Source organism: Amphiprion ocellaris, chromosome 7 (genome assembly GCF_022539595.1).
Source record: "Amphiprion ocellaris isolate individual 3 ecotype Okinawa chromosome 7, ASM2253959v1, whole genome shotgun sequence".
Classification (NCBI taxonomy): Eukaryota; Metazoa; Chordata; class Actinopteri; family Pomacentridae; genus Amphiprion; species Amphiprion ocellaris.
Window position 1 is genome coordinate 3032466 of NC_072772.1, and position 18739 is coordinate 3051204.

Below are 18739 nucleotides of genomic sequence, written 5' to 3' on the forward strand. Positions count from 1 at the left end.
TATTTGCAGGCCCCCTATCTTACATTAATAGTGTTATCATACATTACATACATTCCCAGGTAATATACTTTTACTGTATTGTTCATAAACATTTGTCCTGAACTATAGATAGTCAGTTAGAGGTTTGTAGCAATTTTAGCTACTTGTAAGTGCAGCATTACACTAAAAACCTGCACTCCATCTACTTGGCTGCTCCTGTATCTAACTCAAAACCACATTCACGTATCTTGAGGCTGTTATGGGGGGGGGGGGGGGGGGGGGGAGGAAATAAACTAAACCAGATAACAAAACAATGAACTTACAAAACCAGGGGAAAACAGAACTAAGGGGGCAAAGCAGGCAGGCTCGGGGAATCCAGAAGCTAGTGGGGGAACAAAACTGGCAGACAGAAGACTGGGGAATATCCATGAACAGGTCGAAGCAAAACAGAGTCCAAGTGGGGGAAATCCAGGATGGGGGAAGCAGACAGGAGGTAGCAGACTTGATGGGAAGAAACTGAATCCAGGAGGGAAACAGAATCTGTGGTCCAACAGAGAACAAGTAAATGAGCAGAGTTTAAATAGTGGCGGTGTAATTGCAGACAGGTGAGGTCAATGGACTGATCAGTGCAGGTGATTCTCATAACTAATCAGGAGTGCAGGCAGGTGAGTGAGACAGGCAGAAAGACAGAGATCAACAGGTGCAGACAGACAGAGGGAGCCAGAGGTACCAGACAAGGACAGAGAGGAAACATGGGACGAGAGAGACAAGAGGGAGAGGGATGACAAACTCTAAGCAATATACAACAATATAATTTATTTCTTAACCATTACTACATTTTTAAAAGTAAAAATGTTTTCAGAGTTGGGGCAGCTAATTTCATCATTAGGATATATTTGAGATTGTTGCTGGGGCTGTGCTTATGTACAATGTTCTCTTTTGAGCTCTTTTCTATTTGTAGTGAATGAGTGCAGAGGTGAACATATACATGAGAGAAAAAACTTTACAACATGTAATAAAAATTTATTCACTGTGTCAGAAACATACACTGTAATACAGAAAGTGTGAGCACAGATGACAGCTCAGTCACAAGAGGAACATTGCACAAAATAACAAAAAATATTGAAACTGTTAATAATGTATATCGCTATTTGATGTTTTTCCCATTATGTGCTTCTTAGTGTTCTGCTCCGGTCTAAACAAAATTATGAAACATTTTGGCAGAAAAATGCAGAAAAGTAGACCATAACTGGAGGCCAGAATAGCAAATATCTCCACAGCTACAGTGAACTTCCCAGGAGAGCTGACATACGCTGGGATAAACGCAACCCACACTGCACAGAATATCAACATGCTGAAGGTGATGAATTTAGCTTCATTGAAATTATCAGGCAGCTTTCGAGCCAGAAAAGCAATTATAAAACATAACACAGCGAGAAGTCCTATGTATCCCAAAACAGCACAGTAACCGATTGCTGTGCCAAAATCACACTGCAAGATGATTGTGTCCTTAAAAAGCACCATGTTCATGAGAGGAAAGGGAGGAGTGATTGTCAGCCAAAGTATGCAAATCAAAACCTGTACAAGAGAAAACGCCAAAACACTGAGTCTCTGCTGAGTAGGCCCGAACCATTTCATCACATTACTGCCTGGAAGTGTAGCCTTAAAGGCCATTAACACCACTATTGTTTTCCCCAGAACACAAGAGATGCAGAGGGCAAAAGTGATGCCGAACGCTGTGTGTCTCAGCATGCAGGACCACTCAGAGGGTCGACCGATGAAGGTCAGAGAACACAGGAAGCACAGAGTTAAAGAGAACAGCAGCAGGAAGCTCAGCTCTGAGTTGTTGGCTCGTACTAGAGGAGTTTCTCTGTGGCAGTAGAACACTAGGGTTGTGATGAGAGTTAGAAAAACTCCCAGCAATGAAAATAACGCAAGCAATGTTCCCAGAATTTCATTATACGCTAGGAATTCTATTGCTTTGGGGATGCAGGCATCTCTTCGTTTGTTGGACCAGAACTCTGGTGGGCATTTCAGACAGAGAATTGAATCTGTGAAAAGAAAAACAGGGCAGAGAATTATGGAGTAGAAAAAGGTTTCAACACGGAATAATTAAAACTGCTTCTCTGATTTTCTTTTTCATTTTCCAGCAGGTGTGCACACACTGGTGTGCCATTTATCTACCTGTTAAATTGGTGATCTCGCCTGCCGGGCAGGGTATGCAATCATAACAGCAGACTGGTTTTCCTTTCTGGAGAACTTTGTGAGTTCCTGGGAGACACTTCTCACTGCAGACTGACACAGGCACCTTCGACACACACATAAGAATATTGTGTGCAATTTGCATGTGCATTTAAATCCAGAAATGATATAAGACAACTTTGTCATAAAGATGCAACCGTTTTCAGTAAATCTGTAAAGAGAATTCCAAACCACTTTACCTCAGCCAGCCCATTTCCCCAAACAACTGGGATGCTGTTCATGATAAACTGGTGACTGTCTGGAAGAGAAGCATCATAAATGCCAACTGTTTTTCCTTCCATGTTTCCTCTGTTTGTAATCTGTAAATTAACGAGTTCATATCTCGCCGGTGAGTCTCCATTTTCATCAAAATAAACTCTTTCCCCTTCCCCAGTCGTGAAATTTATAGTGTCAAGATAGTGCAAGACCTAGAACGAAATTACAGAGGGATTAGATGCACAGATTTTTGCTATGTTTTTATTCTGTCACTATCATCTGGTTAGTTTCTCACCTGCCACGGTTGGATGTGTCTGACATCAGCACAACTCATGTTAGGATAGGCCCTTTTACCTTCATCACATTTGATCAGGTTGTCAAGAGCGTGAGCCACTGCGTAAACTGATTTGTAGATGTTGTTAGTGAATCTGAGCTCAGACACATCAGTGAACTTTGATTCAACATTTTGCAGGCTCTCAAAGCCGCTGCATGGCTGTTTCTGTGGGTTTGTAGTTTGATTCAGAGAGCAGTCAAACACATCTTCCCAGAAATCTCTGACAAACTGACTTTCAGGGAACTGTGAGGGGTGGAGCTGTCTCAGATACTCTCCCAGCCCGGGGATCTCAGCCCTGGTGACGGTGAAGCCCAGCGAGCCCACCAGGATGCTGTGTCCCTCACTGTCAGTCAGAGAGTGATCTGTGATCCAGGCGTCACTGCCGATCCACTGCAGACCGGTAACGTTCTGTTTGTACAGCGCAGCAGACAGCAGCTTAATTTCTCTGTGAGACATAAAAGCTACGATCACTTTGGAAGTGGAGAGCTTAATGATCTGTGTTATTCTCTGCAGAGTTTCAGGTGGATCCGATGAGGAAAATGCTTCAGAATACTCAACGCACACTCCGTATTCTTGTGCTGTTTGGATAAATGCTGCTATGCCATTGAAGCCATACTCATTATCCACAGCTAAAGCCCCAACCCAAGTCCAGCCAAAGTGCCTGACCAGCTTTGCCAGTGCTCGGCTTTGGTAGTAGTCACTGGGAATAGTTCTGAAAAAAGTGGGATACTCTTTTCTGTTGCTCAGACAGGCACAGGTGGCAAAGTGGCTGATCTGCAAAGAGATATACAAACATATGACTAAGCAAACAGAACCATTGTTGCATGTAGTGGTTATACCTTTGCAGAAAAGAGCACTAAACTGTCTGTTTAAAATAGCACACTTTAACTAGTTTCATTTACCCTCCTTCTTTGACTTACCACAGGTATTTGAAACCTTCCAACAACCCGTGCAAATGCAATAGTCGGTCTTGATCCTGAATGTCCCAGGATAGCTTGCACTGTTTCTGGTTTAGTGCAGTTCTCATCGCTGAATTCTTCCTTTAATCCACTCATCAGCGCCAGTGCAGCTCTCAGGATGTCCATGGTTCCACAGTTACCATAAATCTTGTAGCCAAGTTTAACATTAGGCAGCATTTCAGGATTTCTGTTGATTTCATTTATAGCAAAGATCATTGCTTGAGCAAATTTGAATTCTCTGAAGTTGAAGCTGGGAGAGAATGAAATGATATATATTCATGTTAATGGTACAACAACAGAGCAAAATACACATACACACTTAAATCATTAAAAAAAATAATACACACTTTTTGCATTTTCTGAGTTTTGGAATTGTCTGAAATGTGTTGACTACATAATCCTGCCCTGTGCGAAATGAAAAAATGCCTCCAATAACCAGATGACCATCCTGGAAGAGTTCAGGTGGTTGTGAAAAGCCCTGCAGTCGACACACAGAATCTCCCTTCTCCATCAGTAGAGCCACGAAGAGCAGCCACAGTGAAGGCATCGCTCTGCTCTGCTCTGCTCTGCTCTGCTCTGCTCTGCTCTGCTCTGAAGGTCAGGCCAGTCAGCTCCACATCTCATGGCATCAGGGCTTTATACATGTTCAACAACAGGTGGAGAAGTTGTCATGGTTGAACTCGGCCTCAGGCGATTGAACCAAACAAAATAAGCCAAACATGTTTTTGTCTGTGAAAGTGCGTTTATTATTATTCTTTGGTTACAATTTTATCCGTATTATATAATGTAAAATGTAAAGTAATTTGAATCTAGGCTGGTGTATTTACATTATCATTTAAAGTTGTCTTTAATATTGTACTAGATGCTACATTTTTGATATCAGATAACAGTGAATATACATTCTAGTAGTACAAGACATATCTTTAAGTAATTGAGGATAAGTCTGTACTTGACAGTTTGGTTAAGCTTCTGAACCCCAGGTTCAGTCCAGTTTCTGTCACATTTTAATTCTCCATGGGCTTATTTTTTTACTGTAACCTAAAATTGTCCACCTCTATGGAATCAAGACAAACTTGGCTAGAAGTAGAGAAAACTCAAAAATGTCTTTCTTGAAGGGAAAGAAAATTAGACTTTATTATATACCGTATAAAGTTTAATTTCTTTGATTATTTCATTAATATGAATTGTAAAATACTAGAATAAACAAGTGCAACACTTTCCAAGTGCCCACAGGTGCTACTATACTGGAAAAAATGGAAGCTCTACTTACTATTGATGTTTCACTGTTTATATTTGAAATTTGTTTCAATATGTGTTGCTTCTGCTCTGTTAACACAGCCTGCAGTTCAAATTAAGAGTCCCTAAATTTTGGAGACTTATCATTTACCTTCTCATTTGCACCAAGGATGTCAGAATTCTTTTTTTTCATATGATCTTGTGCACATGGCTTATTTTCCCTAACTTTTTAAATGAGACTTGTAAAATAATGTGATTTTGATGTAATATTGTTATGTTCAGCTCAAATTTGGTTGGATTTTCTGACCGAATAGCATGTGACAGGTGAGACGGGCCATCAGAAAGTTGAAGATTCAGTGATTCATTCTAATTTTGCAGTTTTTGGCTGCACTAAGTGCTTTCATTTTTGCTTTTCTTTTCGACTGACAACATGCCTGGGAGTTTTGGGGTTCAGAGGATTAACAAACTATTATGAAAAAGTGTCCATGGCACTAAAATTCCTTCATAACTACATTGTTTTCAGAATCATTTTATTGCCCCCTTCCCCATCATATTCTTTTTTGTATTCTTCTCTGGTCTCAGTAAGATGATGTAGCATTTGGGGATAAAGATGCAAATTAAAAGTCCAAAACTGGAGGCCAGAATAGCAAATATCTCTACAGCAACACTGAACTTCCCAGGAGAGCTGACATACGCTGGGATAAAAGTGATCCACACTGCACAGAATATCAACATGCTGAAGGTGATGAATTTGGCCTCATTAAAATTATCAGGCAGCTTTCGAGCCAGAAAAGCACAAATGAAACATAGCACAGCCAGAAGTCCGATGTACCCCAGCACGGCCCAGAAGCCAACAGCTGAGCCCAGAGCACACTCTAAGATGATTTTGTCCTTAAATTCCTTAAAATTCATTGATGGAAAAGGAGGAGAAATTATTAACCAGAGGATACAAATGATAATTTGTATAAGAGTGACTCCCAGAACACTGAGTCTCTGCTGTGCAGGCCCGAACCATTTCATCACATTACTGCCTGGAAGAGTCGCCCTGAAGGCCATCAAAACCACCATCGTTTTCCCCAAAACACAAGAGATGCAGAGGACGAAGGTGATGCCGAACGCTGTGTGTCTCAGCATGCAGGACCACTCAGAGGGTCGACCGATGAAGGTCAGAGAGCACAGGAAGCACAGAGTTAAAGAGAACAGCAGCAGGAAGCTCAACTCAGAGTTGTTTGCCCTGACGATTGGAGTTTTTCTGTTTCTGAAGAAAATATATGCCACAAGTGCAGTCATGCATGTTCCAAATAAAGACGCTGTAGTGAGCAGAGCTCCCATAATTTCTTCAAATGACAGAAACACTGCCTCCTTCTTTATACAGGCATCTCTTCTGTTATTTGACCAGAATTCAGGAGGACATCTTGTACAGGTGACAGAATCTGAAAATGAATATTGAAGCAGATGTTAGATTTGCTGAGTGGATTTGTCTCATACTTCTGTGTTTGCATCTATTCTGTCCATGTAATGCTGATGTTATAAAATTACCAGAGGATAGACAGCAGGCTGTTTTTTTCAGCCTGTGGCTCTGACTGTGAACAAACTAAAGATTTATTGCTTTTTCTTCCATTTCATTTTCATTTTCACGGATAGTGCTCAAATCTTGTAGATCCTCTACTTGGAAAGTTGGCCTAGAAAACTGCTTTCACAGGAGCAGCTATGACAGATTCTCCTGTTAGTCAAAACCTCTTCTGGGAATGCATTTACAATATTTTGACCATTTTTTCTAACCATTTAGGGCATCCAGAATAGCTTTTCCATATTCTGCTTCAGCTTCAAAATTGTCTGATTCATAAATTTAATAAATGAATAAATTCCTCATCACCAGTCGCTCCAGGTACAACTTCCTTTGCAAAATCAAAACCACAAGTTCAGTAACATAATCAGACATGTCAACAGCTGTTTGATACACTCATGTATTTTTTTCTTGAACACAAATGTTTCAAAGACACATTTGGAAGAATCCTGGGGAGTTGAGTGTTTAAATAGGAAGAAAAGAATGAATTACTCTAGGTTTCATGTATTCCTGGTTTCCTAATGAGGCAAGGTGTGTGCTTAGTGAGTACTGCTTCAAGACATTTGGAAATGAAAACAAAGCAAACTGCATCAATCCCCATGATGTTATGTCTGGGTTTTTGTTTTCAAACACAAACAAACGTAGACAGAAATCTCAGATCAAATGATTTCCTCATGTGTGGTTAATCTCAATTTGCAATTCAGTTGGTGTGCAGAATTTCATTTGGCAATTCTTCAGGCTTTGTTTGACATATTTGTAGAAAAACATATAAGTGAATAATTATATAATTTTCACTCTCTCATTCTTCCATGTTCTTAAAGTTTCTTACAGTTGAGACGTGATCATGATAACTGTGTTGTGCTACATTGCAGCTGAAATCCTTTCAATAAATATTAGTAAACCTGTGATGTTGCTGATTTCTCCCTCTGCACATCTTATGCAGTCATAGCAGCAGACAGGTTTTCCTTTCTGGAGAACCTTTCGAGTTCCTGGGGGACATTTCTCACTGCAAACTGACACAGGTACCTGCATGAGCAAAAACAATGTGAGAAAAATGTATGTTGCTTTTACAAGCCTCTCTTATAAACTTTGATGTATCAGAAGTGAATATTACAGAGTAACAAATCAACTTTAATATAATGTAAATATCTAATACAGTAATCACTTGACAGCTTACCTGCTGTGAGTTCTGTGCCCAAATTAAAGATGTATTTTGCAGATTGAGCTGTTTGTCTGCAGATAATGATGCATCATAAAGACCAACACTGACAAAGTCCACAATTCCCTTTTCTCTTGGCTGCCAGTTTATGATTTCATATTTTGCTGCAGGATCTCCATTCTCATTAAAGTAGACCTCCTCTCCGTCTTTTGTTTTGAAGTGAATGTTTTGTATGTGCTGCAAAATCTAAGAAGATGTGTATTCATTCAGGTAATTACTTAAAAAGCACAAGGACATAATGCACCAACTACAATGTCTTTTTCAATGTTACTCAGTGTCAAAGTTAATATTTTAATTGCCATTGAGCTCACCGTGATTGGATCTAGCTGTAAGTCCTTGGTGCATGTTTTGTTACAGCTGAGCATGCTGTGAAGTGCATGAGCCACTGCATACACTCCCTTATAGACGTTGTTGAAGATCGGCATGAGTGACATATCAGTGAAGCTGTTCTGAACTCCTGTCAGGTCTTCCTGTCCAGTACAGTCTCTCTGAATCTCTGCTGAGGACTTTGACTGATTGAATTTACAGCTAAATAATGTTTCCCAGAACTCTGTGAACATTTTATTATTTGACGAATTCAGCGGCTTCACATTCATCATGAAGGCCTTCAGGCCGCTGACATGTGCTTTGGGGATGGAAAGGCCGATGGCTCCATCCAGAATGTGATGTTCATCTATTGCTGCTATTTGGGAATCAAAGATCCAGGATTCACTGCCTACCCACTGGTATCCTGTCAGGTTGTGGTGCGACAGCTCATGTATTAACACATCCATGTCCATGTGGGACAGGAACGCAACAATCACTCTCGAGGTTGAAGCCTTGATAATTTCAATCATCTTTTGTATCTTGTCAGATGGATCTGTTCTAAAAAATGACACAGAGTACTCCAGACAGATATCCAGCTGCTGTGCAATCTCTATGAATGTAGCCATGCCATTATTGCCATAATCATCATTTGTTCTAATAGCTCCAACCCAAGTCCAACCAAAGTGCTTGACCAACTGGGCCAGAGCTCTGCTCTGGTAGTAGTCGCTGGGTATCGTTCTGAGGAAGGATGGGTATTTGCTTTTGTCACTCAGACAAGCACATGTGGCAAAGTGGCTGATCTACAGGAGAAAAAAAAGAATTGAAATGAAAAAGATAAATGCTACAAGATGAAGATGTAAAATCAAAAACATTCACACAGTCACATTTGCCCAGAGGAGCTGCAGAAATATAGAATAATCATCACTTTTCATAAATATAGTTACATTTTGACCTATTTACCCACCATTGGTATATGAAAGGGTCCAATGACAGTAGCTATTGCTGTGGTAGGAGAGGAAGATGTTTCTCCCATGATGGCCTGCACTTGTGCAGGTTTGGTACAAGGTTCCTCAGAGGGTGCAGACACAATTTCATTCCCATTAGTCAAAGCCAGAGCAACTCGTACACTTCTGGCAATGGAGCCACAAGTGTCATAGATTTTATATCCAAGAGAGACGCCAGGCAGCAGGTCTGTGCTGTTGTTTATCTCCTCAATGGCAAAAAGCATAGACTGAGCAAACTGGAACTCTCTGAAATTCAAACTGGATTCAAACAGTCAGAAACAATTTGAATTATATTAGTTTCCTCTTAAAATAGAGACAGTATTAAATGAAACATTCTTTGGTATTGAAACACAGAAAGGAACACACTGTAAATCTAAAGTGAATTTTATCTTGTATTTTACCTGGTGCATTCCAGCGGCAGAGGTTTGTGCATGTAGGTCTCCTGTCTGTCCTTCCACCTGCTGTGAAAAGACAACATTCCCCCCAATATAATGTCTCCGTCCTTAAATAATTGAGGGCTCTCAGGATCCCCTCTCTGCCTGCACACTGGCTCCTCAGCTTGAGACAACAACACCACCAGCAACAGCTGTAAAAGTGCCCAACCCTGCTCCGGCCACCTCTGTGTGGACGTCATGCTGTCACAAAGAACTAAACCACTGGGTGGCATTACTTCTACCTTTCTGTAAATGAAGACTTGCACTGGTATTTATACATTTTGGAGCAGGAAAAATGTATATTTATAGAACAAGGTGGAGTGAGAGGAAGGACTTAGTGACAGATTTTTATTAAAGATGTTTTGCATGAGTGTTATCAAGCAACAATATACATTTAGAAATGAATTACCATGATTTAAAGATTTGTTTGCTTGAGTTTTCCAACTGAGAGGCATGTCACAAATTAGTACTTCTGGGCCCATCAGAGCTAAAAATTCTATTATCTTTTTTCTGTTTTACAGGTTCTTGCTCTGACAAATGTTATAATGTTGGCAGTTTTTAAAATACATATCATGCCTTTCATGAGTCTTAGATTTCAGAGGGATAACAAGTGAAAATGTCAAAATCATCACAGTATTAAATGACTTCAATCATTGTATCATTTTCAGAATCATTTTATTGCCCCCTTCCCCATCATATTCTTTTTTGTATTCTTCTCTGGTCTCAGTAAGATGATGTAGCATTTGGGGATAAAGATGCAAATTAAAAGTCCAAAACTGGAGGCCAGAATAGCAAATATCTCTACAGCAACACTGAACTTCCCAGGAGAGCTGACATACGCTGGGATAAAAGTGATCCACACTGCACAGAATATCAACATGCTGAAGGTGATGAATTTGGCCTCATTAAAATTATCAGGCAGCTTTCGAGCCAGAAAAGCACAAATGAAACATAGCACAGCCAGAAGTCCGATGTACCCCAGCACGGCCCAGAAGCCAACAGCTGAGCCCAGAGCACACTCTAAGATGATTTTGTCCTTAAATTCCTTAAAATTCATTGATGGAAAAGGAGGAGAAATTATTAACCAGAGGATACAAATGATAATTTGTATAAGAGTGACTCCCAGAACACTGAGTCTCTGCTGTGCAGGCCCGAACCATTTCATCACATTACTGCCTGGAAGAGTCGCCCTGAAGGCCATCAAAACCACCATCGTTTTCCCCAAAACACAAGAGATGCAGAGGACGAAGGTGATGCCGAACGCTGTGTGTCTCAGCATGCAGGACCACTCAGAGGGTCGACCGATGAAGGTCAGAGAGCACAGGAAGCACAGAGTTAAAGAGAACAGCAGCAGGAAGCTCAACTCAGAGTTGTTTGCCCTGACGATTGGAGTTTTTCTGTTTCTGAAGAAAATATATGCCACAAGTGCAGTCATGCATGTTCCAAATAAAGACGCTGTAGTGAGCAGAGCTCCCATAATTTCTTCAAATGACAGAAACACTGCCTCCTTCTTTATACAGGCATCTCTTCTGTTATTTGACCAGAATTCAGGAGGACATCTTGTACAGGTGACAGAATCTGAAAATGAATATTGAAGCAGATGTTAGATTTGCTGAGTGGATTTGTCTCATACTTCTGTGTTTGCATCTATTCTGTCCATGTAATGCTGATGTTATAAAATTACCAGAGGATAGACAGCAGGCTGTTTTTTTCAGCCTGTGGCTCTGACTGTGAACAAACTAAAGATTTATTGCTTTTTCTTCCATTTCATTTTCATTTTCACGGATAGTGCTCAAATCTTGTAGATCCTCTACTTGGAAAGTTGGCCTAGAAAACTGCTTTCACAGGAGCAGCTATGACAGATTCTCCTGTTAGTCAAAACCTCTTCTGGGAATGCATTTACAATATTTTGACCATTTTTTCTAACCATTTAGGGCATCCAGAATAGCTTTTCCATATTCTGCTTCAGCTTCAAAATTGTCTGATTCATAAATTTAATAAATGAATAAATTCCTCATCACCAGTCGCTCCAGGTACAACTTCCTTTGCAAAATCAAAACCACAAGTTCAGTAACATAATCAGACATGTCAACAGCTGTTTGATACACTCATGTATTTTTTTCTTGAACACAAATGTTTCAAAGACACATTTGGAAGAATCCTGGGGAGTTGAGTGTTTAAATAGGAAGAAAAGAATGAATTACTCTAGGTTTCATGTATTCCTGGTTTCCTAATGAGGCAAGGTGTGTGCTTAGTGAGTACTGCTTCAAGACATTTGGAAATGAAAACAAAGCAAACTGCATCAATCCCCATGATGTTATGTCTGGGTTTTTGTTTTCAAACACAAACAAACGTAGACAGAAATCTCAGATCAAATGATTTCCTCATGTGTGGTTAATCTCAATTTGCAATTCAGTTGGTGTGCAGAATTTCATTTGGCAATTCTTCAGGCTTTGTTTGACATATTTGTAGAAAAACATATAAGTGAATAATTATATAATTTTCACTCTCTCATTCTTCCATGTTCTTAAAGTTTCTTACAGTTGAGACGTGATCATGATAACTGTGTTGTGCTACATTGCAGCTGAAATCCTTTCAATAAATATTAGTAAACCTGTGATGTTGCTGATTTCTCCCTCTGCACATCTTATGCAGTCATAGCAGCAGACAGGTTTTCCTTTCTGGAGAACCTTTCGAGTTCCTGGGGGACATTTCTCACTGCAAACTGACACAGGTACCTGCATGAGCAAAAACAATGTGAGAAAAATGTATGTTGCTTCTACAAGCCTCTCTTATAAACTTTGATGTATCAGAAGTGAATATTACAGAGTAACAAATCAACTTTAATATAATGTAAATATCTAATACAGTAATCACTTGACAGCTTACCTGCTGTGAGTTCTGTGCCCAAATTAAAGATGTATTTTGCAGATTGAGCTGTTTGTCTGCAGATAATGATGCATCATAAAGACCAACACTGACAAAGTCCACAATTCCCTTTTCTCTTGGCTGCCAGTTTATGATTTCATATTTTGCTGCAGGATCTCCATTCTCATTAAAGTAGACCTCCTCTCCGTCTTTTGTTTTGAAGTGAATGTTTTGTATGTGCTGCAAAATCTAAGAAGATGTGTATTCATTCAGGTAATTACTTAAAAAGCACAAGGACATAATGCACCAACTACAATGTCTTTTTCAATGTTACTCAGTGTCAAAGTTAATATTTTAATTGCCATTGAGCTCACCGTGATTGGATCTAGCTGTAAGTCCTTGGTGCATGTTTTGTTACAGCTGAGCATGCTGTGAAGTGCATGAGCCACTGCATACACTCCCTTATAGACGTTGTTGAAGATCGGCATGAGTGACATATCAGTGAAGCTGTTCTGAACTCCTGTCAGGTCTTCCTGTCCAGTACAGTCTCTCTGAATCTCTGCTGAGGACTTTGACTGATTGAATTTACAGCTAAATAATGTTTCCCAGAACTCTGTGAACATTTTATTATTTGACGAATTCAGCGGCTTCACATTCATCATGAAGGCCTTCAGGCCGCTGACATGTGCTTTGGGGATGGAAAGGCCAATGGCTCCATCTAGGATGTGATATTTATCTGTTGCTGCTGTTTGGGAATCAAAAATCCAGCCCTCACTGCCTACCCACTGGTATCCTATCAGGTTGTGGTGCGACAGCTCATGTATTAACACATCCATGTCCATGTGGGACAGGAACGCAACAATCACTCTCGAGGTTGAAGCCTTGATAATTTCAATCATCTTTTGTATCTTGTCAGATGGATCTGTTCTAAAAAATGACACAGAGTACTCCAGACAGATGTCCAGCTGCTGTGCAATCTCTATGAATGTAGCCATGCCATTATTGCCATAATCATTATTTGCTCTAATAGCTCCAACCCAAGTCCAACCAAAGTGCTTGACCAACTGAGCCAGAGCTCTGCTCTGGTAGTAGTCGCTGGGTATCGTTCTGAGGAAGGATGGGTATTTGCTTTTGTCACTCAGACAAGCACATGTGGCAAAGTGGCTGATCTACAGGAGAAAAAAAAGAATTGAAATGAAAAAGATAAATGCTATAAGATGAAGATGTAAAATCAAAAACATTCACACAGTCACATTTGCCCAGAGGAGCTGCAGAAATATAGAATAATCATCATTTTTCATAAACATAGTTACATTTTGACCTATTTACCCACCATTGGTATATGAAAGGGTCCAATGACAGTAGCTATTGCTGTGGTAGGAGAGGAAGATGTTTCTCCCATGATGGCCTGCACTTGTGCAGGTTTGGTACAAGGTTCCTCAGAGGGTGCAGACACAATTTCATTCCCATTAGTCAAAGTCAGAGCAACTCGTACACTTCTGGCAATGGAGCCACAAGTGTCATAGATTTTATATCCAAGAGAGACGCCAGGCAGCAGGTCTGTGCTGTTGTTTATCTCCTCAATGGCAAAAAGCATAGACTGAGCAAACTGGAAGTCTCTGAAATTCAAACTGGATTCAAACAGTTGGAAACAATTTGAATTATATTAGTTTCCTCTTAAAATAGAGACAGTATTAAATGAAGCATTAACTGAATTTTATCTTGTATTTTACCTGGTGCATTCCAGCGGCAGAGGTTTGTGCATGTAGGTCTCCTGTCTGTCCTTCCACCTGCTGTGAAAAGAAAACGTTCCCCCCAATATAATGTCTCCGTGCTTAAATAATTGAGGGCTCTCAGGATCCCCTCTCTGCCTGCACACTGGCTCCTCAGCTTGAGACAACAACACCACCAGCAACAGCTGTAAAAGTGCCCAACCCTGCTCCGGCCACCTCTGTGTGGACGTCATGCTGTCACAAAGAACTAAACCACTGGGTGGCATTACTTCTACCTTTCTGTAAATGAAGACTTGCACTGGTATTTATACATTTTGGAGCAGGAAAAATGTATATTTATAGAACAAGGTGGAGTGAGAGGAAGGACTTAGTGACAGGTTTTTATTAAAGATGTTTTGCATGAGTGTTATCAAGCAACAATATACATTTAGAAATGAATTACCATGATTTAAAGATTTGTTTGCTTGAGTTTTCCAACTGAGAGGCATGTCACAAATTAGTACTTCTGGGCCCATCAGAGCTAAAAATTCTATTATCTTTTTTCTGTTTTACAGGTTCTTGCTCTGACAAATGTTATAATGTTGGCAGTTTTTAAAATACATATCATGCCTTTCATGAGTCTTAGATTTCAGAGGGATAACAAGTGAAAATGTCAAAATCATCACAGTATTAAATGACTTCAATCATTGTATCATTTTCAGAATCATTTTATTGCCCCCTTCCCCATCATATTCTTTTTTGTATTCTTCTCTGGTCTCAGTAAGATGATGTAGCATTTGGGGATAAAGATGCAAATTAAAAGTCCAAAACTGGAGGCCAGAATAGCAAATATCTCTACAGCAACACTGAACTTCCCAGGAGAGCTGACATACGCTGGGATAAAAGTGATCCACACTGCACAGAATATCAACATGCTGAAGGTGATGAATTTGGCCTCATTAAAATTATCAGGCAGCTTTCGAGCCAGAAAAGCACAAATGAAACATAGCACAGCCAGAAGTCCGATGTACCCCAGCACGGCCCAGAAGCCAACAGCTGAGCCCAGAGCACACTCTAAGATGATTTTGTCCTTAAATTCCTTAAAATTCATTGATGGAAAAGGAGGAGAAATTATTAACCAGAGGATACAAATGATAATTTGTATAAGAGTGACTCCCAGAACACTGAGTCTCTGCTGTGTAGGCCCGAACCATTTCATCACATTACTGCCTGGAAGAGTCGCCCTGAAGGCCATCAAAACCACCATCGTTTTCCCCAAAACACAAGAGATGCAGAGGACGAAGGTGATGCCGAACGCTGTGTGTCTCAGCATGCAGGACCACTCAGAGGGTCGACCGATGAAGGTCAGAGAGCACAGGAAGCACAGAGTTAAAGAGAACAGCAGCAGGAAGCTCAACTCAGAGTTGTTTGCCCTGACGATTGGAGTTTTTCTGTTTCTGAAGAAAATATATGCCACAATTGCAGTCATGCATGTTCCAAATAAAGACGCTGTAGTGAGCAGAGCTCCCATAATTTCTTCAAATGACAGAAACACTGCCTCCTTCTTTATACAGGCATCTCTTCTGTTATTTGACCAGAATTCAGGAGGACATCTTGTACAGGTGACAGAATCTGAAAATGAATATTGAAGCAGATGTTAGATTTGCTGAGTGGATTTGTCTCATACTTCTGTGTTTGCATCTATTCTGTCCATGTAATGCTCGTGCAACACTATCTCCAGATATACCATTATGATACTGTGACAAAAATTCAAATAGAACCATTTTTTGATCATTGTGAATGCAGTCAATTTCATTATTAGATATCTCAGGTTACTATTGTGCATTGTTAGGGCCACACTGCAAGAATCCTGGGAAGTTGAATGTTCAATTAAGGGGAAAAAAGAATATATTATCCTGGGTTTTGTGTATTCTGGGTTACTAATGAACCAAGGTTTATGATTAATGAGTATTGCTTGAAAAACAAAACCTCACAAAACATTCACAGACAAAAACAAAACACACTGCATTAATGTCCCCCCCCCACCCCCCGCCATGATATTTCCATTCAAAAACAATGTAGGCAAAAATTTCAAATCAGATTATTTCTTCACATGCAGTTGAACCTTGATTTGTAGTTCGTTGGTGTTTATAATTTAATATGGCAATTTCTGAAACTCTGTTTGGTATATTTGGTATATTTGTAGAAAAGATACAGCATAACCCTCACATAGTTATATACGGGGATTTATCCATGCAACTGGCTTGTTGTGCTACATTATAGCTGAAATCCTTTCAATAAATATTAGTAAACCTGTGATGTTGCTGATTTCTCCCTCTGCACATCTTATGCAGTCATAGCAGCAGACAGGTTTTCCTTTCTGGAGAACCTTTCGAGTTCCTGGGGGACATTTCTCACTGCAAACTGACACAGGTACCTGCATGAGCAAAAACAATGTGAGAAAAATGTATGTTGCTTCTACAAGCCGCTGTTAAATCAGAACCAATTATTATGAAATAATAAATAAATTGTACACATTAAATAATATATGCTAGGTTGCTTACCTGTTGTGAGTTCTGTGCCCAAATTAAAGATGTATTTTGCAGATTGAGCTGTTTGTCTGCAGATAATGATGCATCATAAAGACCAACACTGACAAAGTCCACAATTCCCTTTTCTCTCGGCTGCCAGTTTATGATTTCATATTTTGCTGCAGGATCTCCATTCTCATTAAAGTAGACCTCCTCTCCGTCTTTTGTTTTGAAGTGAATGTTTTGTATGTGCTGCAAAATCTAAGAAGATGTGTATTCATTCAGGTAATTACTTAAAAAGCACAAGGACATAATGCACCAACTACAATGTCTTTTTCAATGTTACTCAGTGTCAAAGTTAATATTTTAATTGCCATTGAGCTCACCGTGATTGGATCTAGCTGTAAGTCCTTGGTGCATGTTTTGTTACAGCTGAGCATGCTGTGAAGTGCATGAGCCACTGCATACACTCCCTTATAGACGTTGTTGAAGATCGGCATGAGTGACATATCAGTGAAGCTGTTCTGAACTCCTGTCAGGTCTTCCTGTCCAGTACAGTCTCTCTGAATCTCTGCTGAGGACTTTGACTGATTGAATTTACAGCTAAATAATGTTTCCCAGAACTCTGTGAACATTTTATTATTTGACGAATTCAGCGGCTTCACATTCATCATGAAGGCCTTCAGGCCGCTGACATGTGCTTTGGGGATGGAAAGGCCAATGGCTCCATCTAGGATGTGATATTTATCTGTTGCTGCTGTTTGGGAATCAAAAATCCAGCCCTCACTGCCTACCCACTGGTATCCTGTCAGGTTGTGGTGCGACAGCTCATGTATTAACACATCCATGTCCATCTGGGACAGGAACGCAACAATCACTCTCGAGGTTGAAGCCTTGATAATTTCAATCATCTTTTGCATCTTGTCAGATGGATCTGTTCTAAAAAATGACACAGAGTACTCCAGACAGATATCCAGCTGCTGTGCAATCTCTATGAATGTAGCCATGCCATTATTGCCATAATCATTATTTGCTCTAATAGCTCCAACCCAAGTCCAACCAAAGTGCTTGACCAACTGGGCCAGAGCTCTGCTCTGGTAGTAGTCGCTGGGTATCGTTCTGAGGAAGGATGGGTATTTGCTTTTGTCACTCAGACAAGCACATGTGGCAAAGTGGCTGATCTACAGGAGAAAAAAAAGAATTGAAATGAAAAAGATAAATGCTATAAGATGAAGATGTAAAATCAAAAACATTCACACAGTCACATTCGCTCAGAGGAGCTGCAGAAATATAGAATAATCATCACTTTTCATAAACATAGTTACATTTTGACCTATTTACCCACCATTGGTATATGAAAGGGTCCAATGACAGTAGCTATTGCTGTGGTAGGAGAGGAAGATGTTTCTCCCATGATGGCCTGCACTTGTGCAGGTTTGGTACAAGGTTCCTCAGAGGGTGCAGACACAATTTCATTCCCATTAGTCAAAGCCAGAGCAACTCGTACACTTCTGGCAATGGAGCCACAAGTGTCATAGATTTTATATCCAAGAGAGACGCCAGGCAGCAGGTCTGTGCTGTTGTTTATCTCCTCAATGGCAAAAAGCATGGACTGAGCAAACTGGAACTCTCTGAAATTCAAACTGGATTCAAACAGTCAGAAACAATTTGAATTATATTAGTTTCCTCTTAAAATAGAGACAGTATTAAATGAAACATTCTTTGGTATTGAAACACAGAAAGGAACACACTGTAAATCTAAAGTGAATTTTATCTTGTATTTTACCTGGTGCATTCCAGCGGCAGAGGTCTGTGCATGTAGGTCTCCTGTCTGTCCTTCCACCTGCTGTGAAAAGAAAACGTTCCCCCCAATATAATGTCTCCGTGCTTAAATAATTGAGGGCTCTCAGGATCCCCTCTCTGCCTGCACACTGGCTCCTCAGCTTGAGACAACAACACCACCAGCAACAGCTGTAAAAGTGCCCAACCCTGCTCCGGCCACCTCTGTGTGGACGTCATGCTGTCACAAAGAACTAAACCACTGGGTGGCATTACTTCTACCTTTCTGTAAATGAAGACTTGCACTGGTATTTATACATTTTGGAGCAGGAAAAATGTATATTCATAGAACAA

The 18739-nt window shown here is 40.2% G+C and overlaps 4 protein-coding genes across 4 annotated transcripts; all 4 read right to left on the minus strand.

The window, feature by feature from the left end:
* Positions 1 to 987: 987 nt before the first annotated feature.
* On the minus strand, positions 988 to 4313 carry LOC111589092 (extracellular calcium-sensing receptor-like). Its single transcript, XM_023299806.3, has 6 exons — positions 4077 to 4313; positions 3691 to 3979; positions 2732 to 3544; positions 2421 to 2648; positions 2164 to 2287; positions 988 to 2030 (listed from the first exon to the last, which is right to left on the minus strand). Exons 1-6 carry the CDS (start codon positions 4274 to 4276, stop codon positions 1111 to 1113), a joined length of 2574 nt encoding a protein of 857 aa, XP_023155574.2. The 5' UTR covers positions 4277 to 4313; the 3' UTR covers positions 988 to 1110.
* Positions 4314 to 4582: 269 nt separating this feature from the next.
* LOC111589090 (extracellular calcium-sensing receptor-like) lies at positions 4583 to 9666 on the minus strand. The gene is made up of 6 exons (XM_055011931.1): positions 9463 to 9666; positions 9022 to 9319; positions 8063 to 8857; positions 7710 to 7937; positions 7435 to 7558; positions 4583 to 6398 (listed from the first exon to the last, which is right to left on the minus strand). The coding sequence occupies exons 1-6, from the start codon at positions 9537 to 9539 to the stop codon at positions 5491 to 5493; spliced, it is 2430 nt and encodes an 809-aa protein (XP_054867906.1). The 5' UTR covers positions 9540 to 9666; the 3' UTR covers positions 4583 to 5490.
* Positions 9667 to 9938: 272 nt separating this feature from the next.
* Positions 9939 to 14345, minus strand: LOC111589089 (extracellular calcium-sensing receptor-like). Its single transcript, XM_055011932.1, has 6 exons — positions 14097 to 14345; positions 13697 to 13994; positions 12738 to 13532; positions 12385 to 12612; positions 12110 to 12233; positions 9939 to 11073 (listed from the first exon to the last, which is right to left on the minus strand). The coding sequence occupies exons 1-6, from the start codon at positions 14327 to 14329 to the stop codon at positions 10166 to 10168; spliced, it is 2586 nt and encodes an 861-aa protein (XP_054867907.1). The 5' UTR covers positions 14330 to 14345; the 3' UTR covers positions 9939 to 10165.
* Positions 14346 to 14444: 99 nt separating this feature from the next.
* Positions 14445 to 18641, minus strand: LOC111589091 (extracellular calcium-sensing receptor-like). The gene is made up of 6 exons (XM_055011933.1): positions 18393 to 18641; positions 17952 to 18237; positions 16993 to 17787; positions 16640 to 16867; positions 16389 to 16512; positions 14445 to 15707 (listed from the first exon to the last, which is right to left on the minus strand). Exons 1-6 carry the CDS (start codon positions 18623 to 18625, stop codon positions 14800 to 14802), a joined length of 2574 nt encoding a protein of 857 aa, XP_054867908.1. The 5' UTR covers positions 18626 to 18641; the 3' UTR covers positions 14445 to 14799.
* Positions 18642 to 18739: the final 98 nt, after the last annotated feature.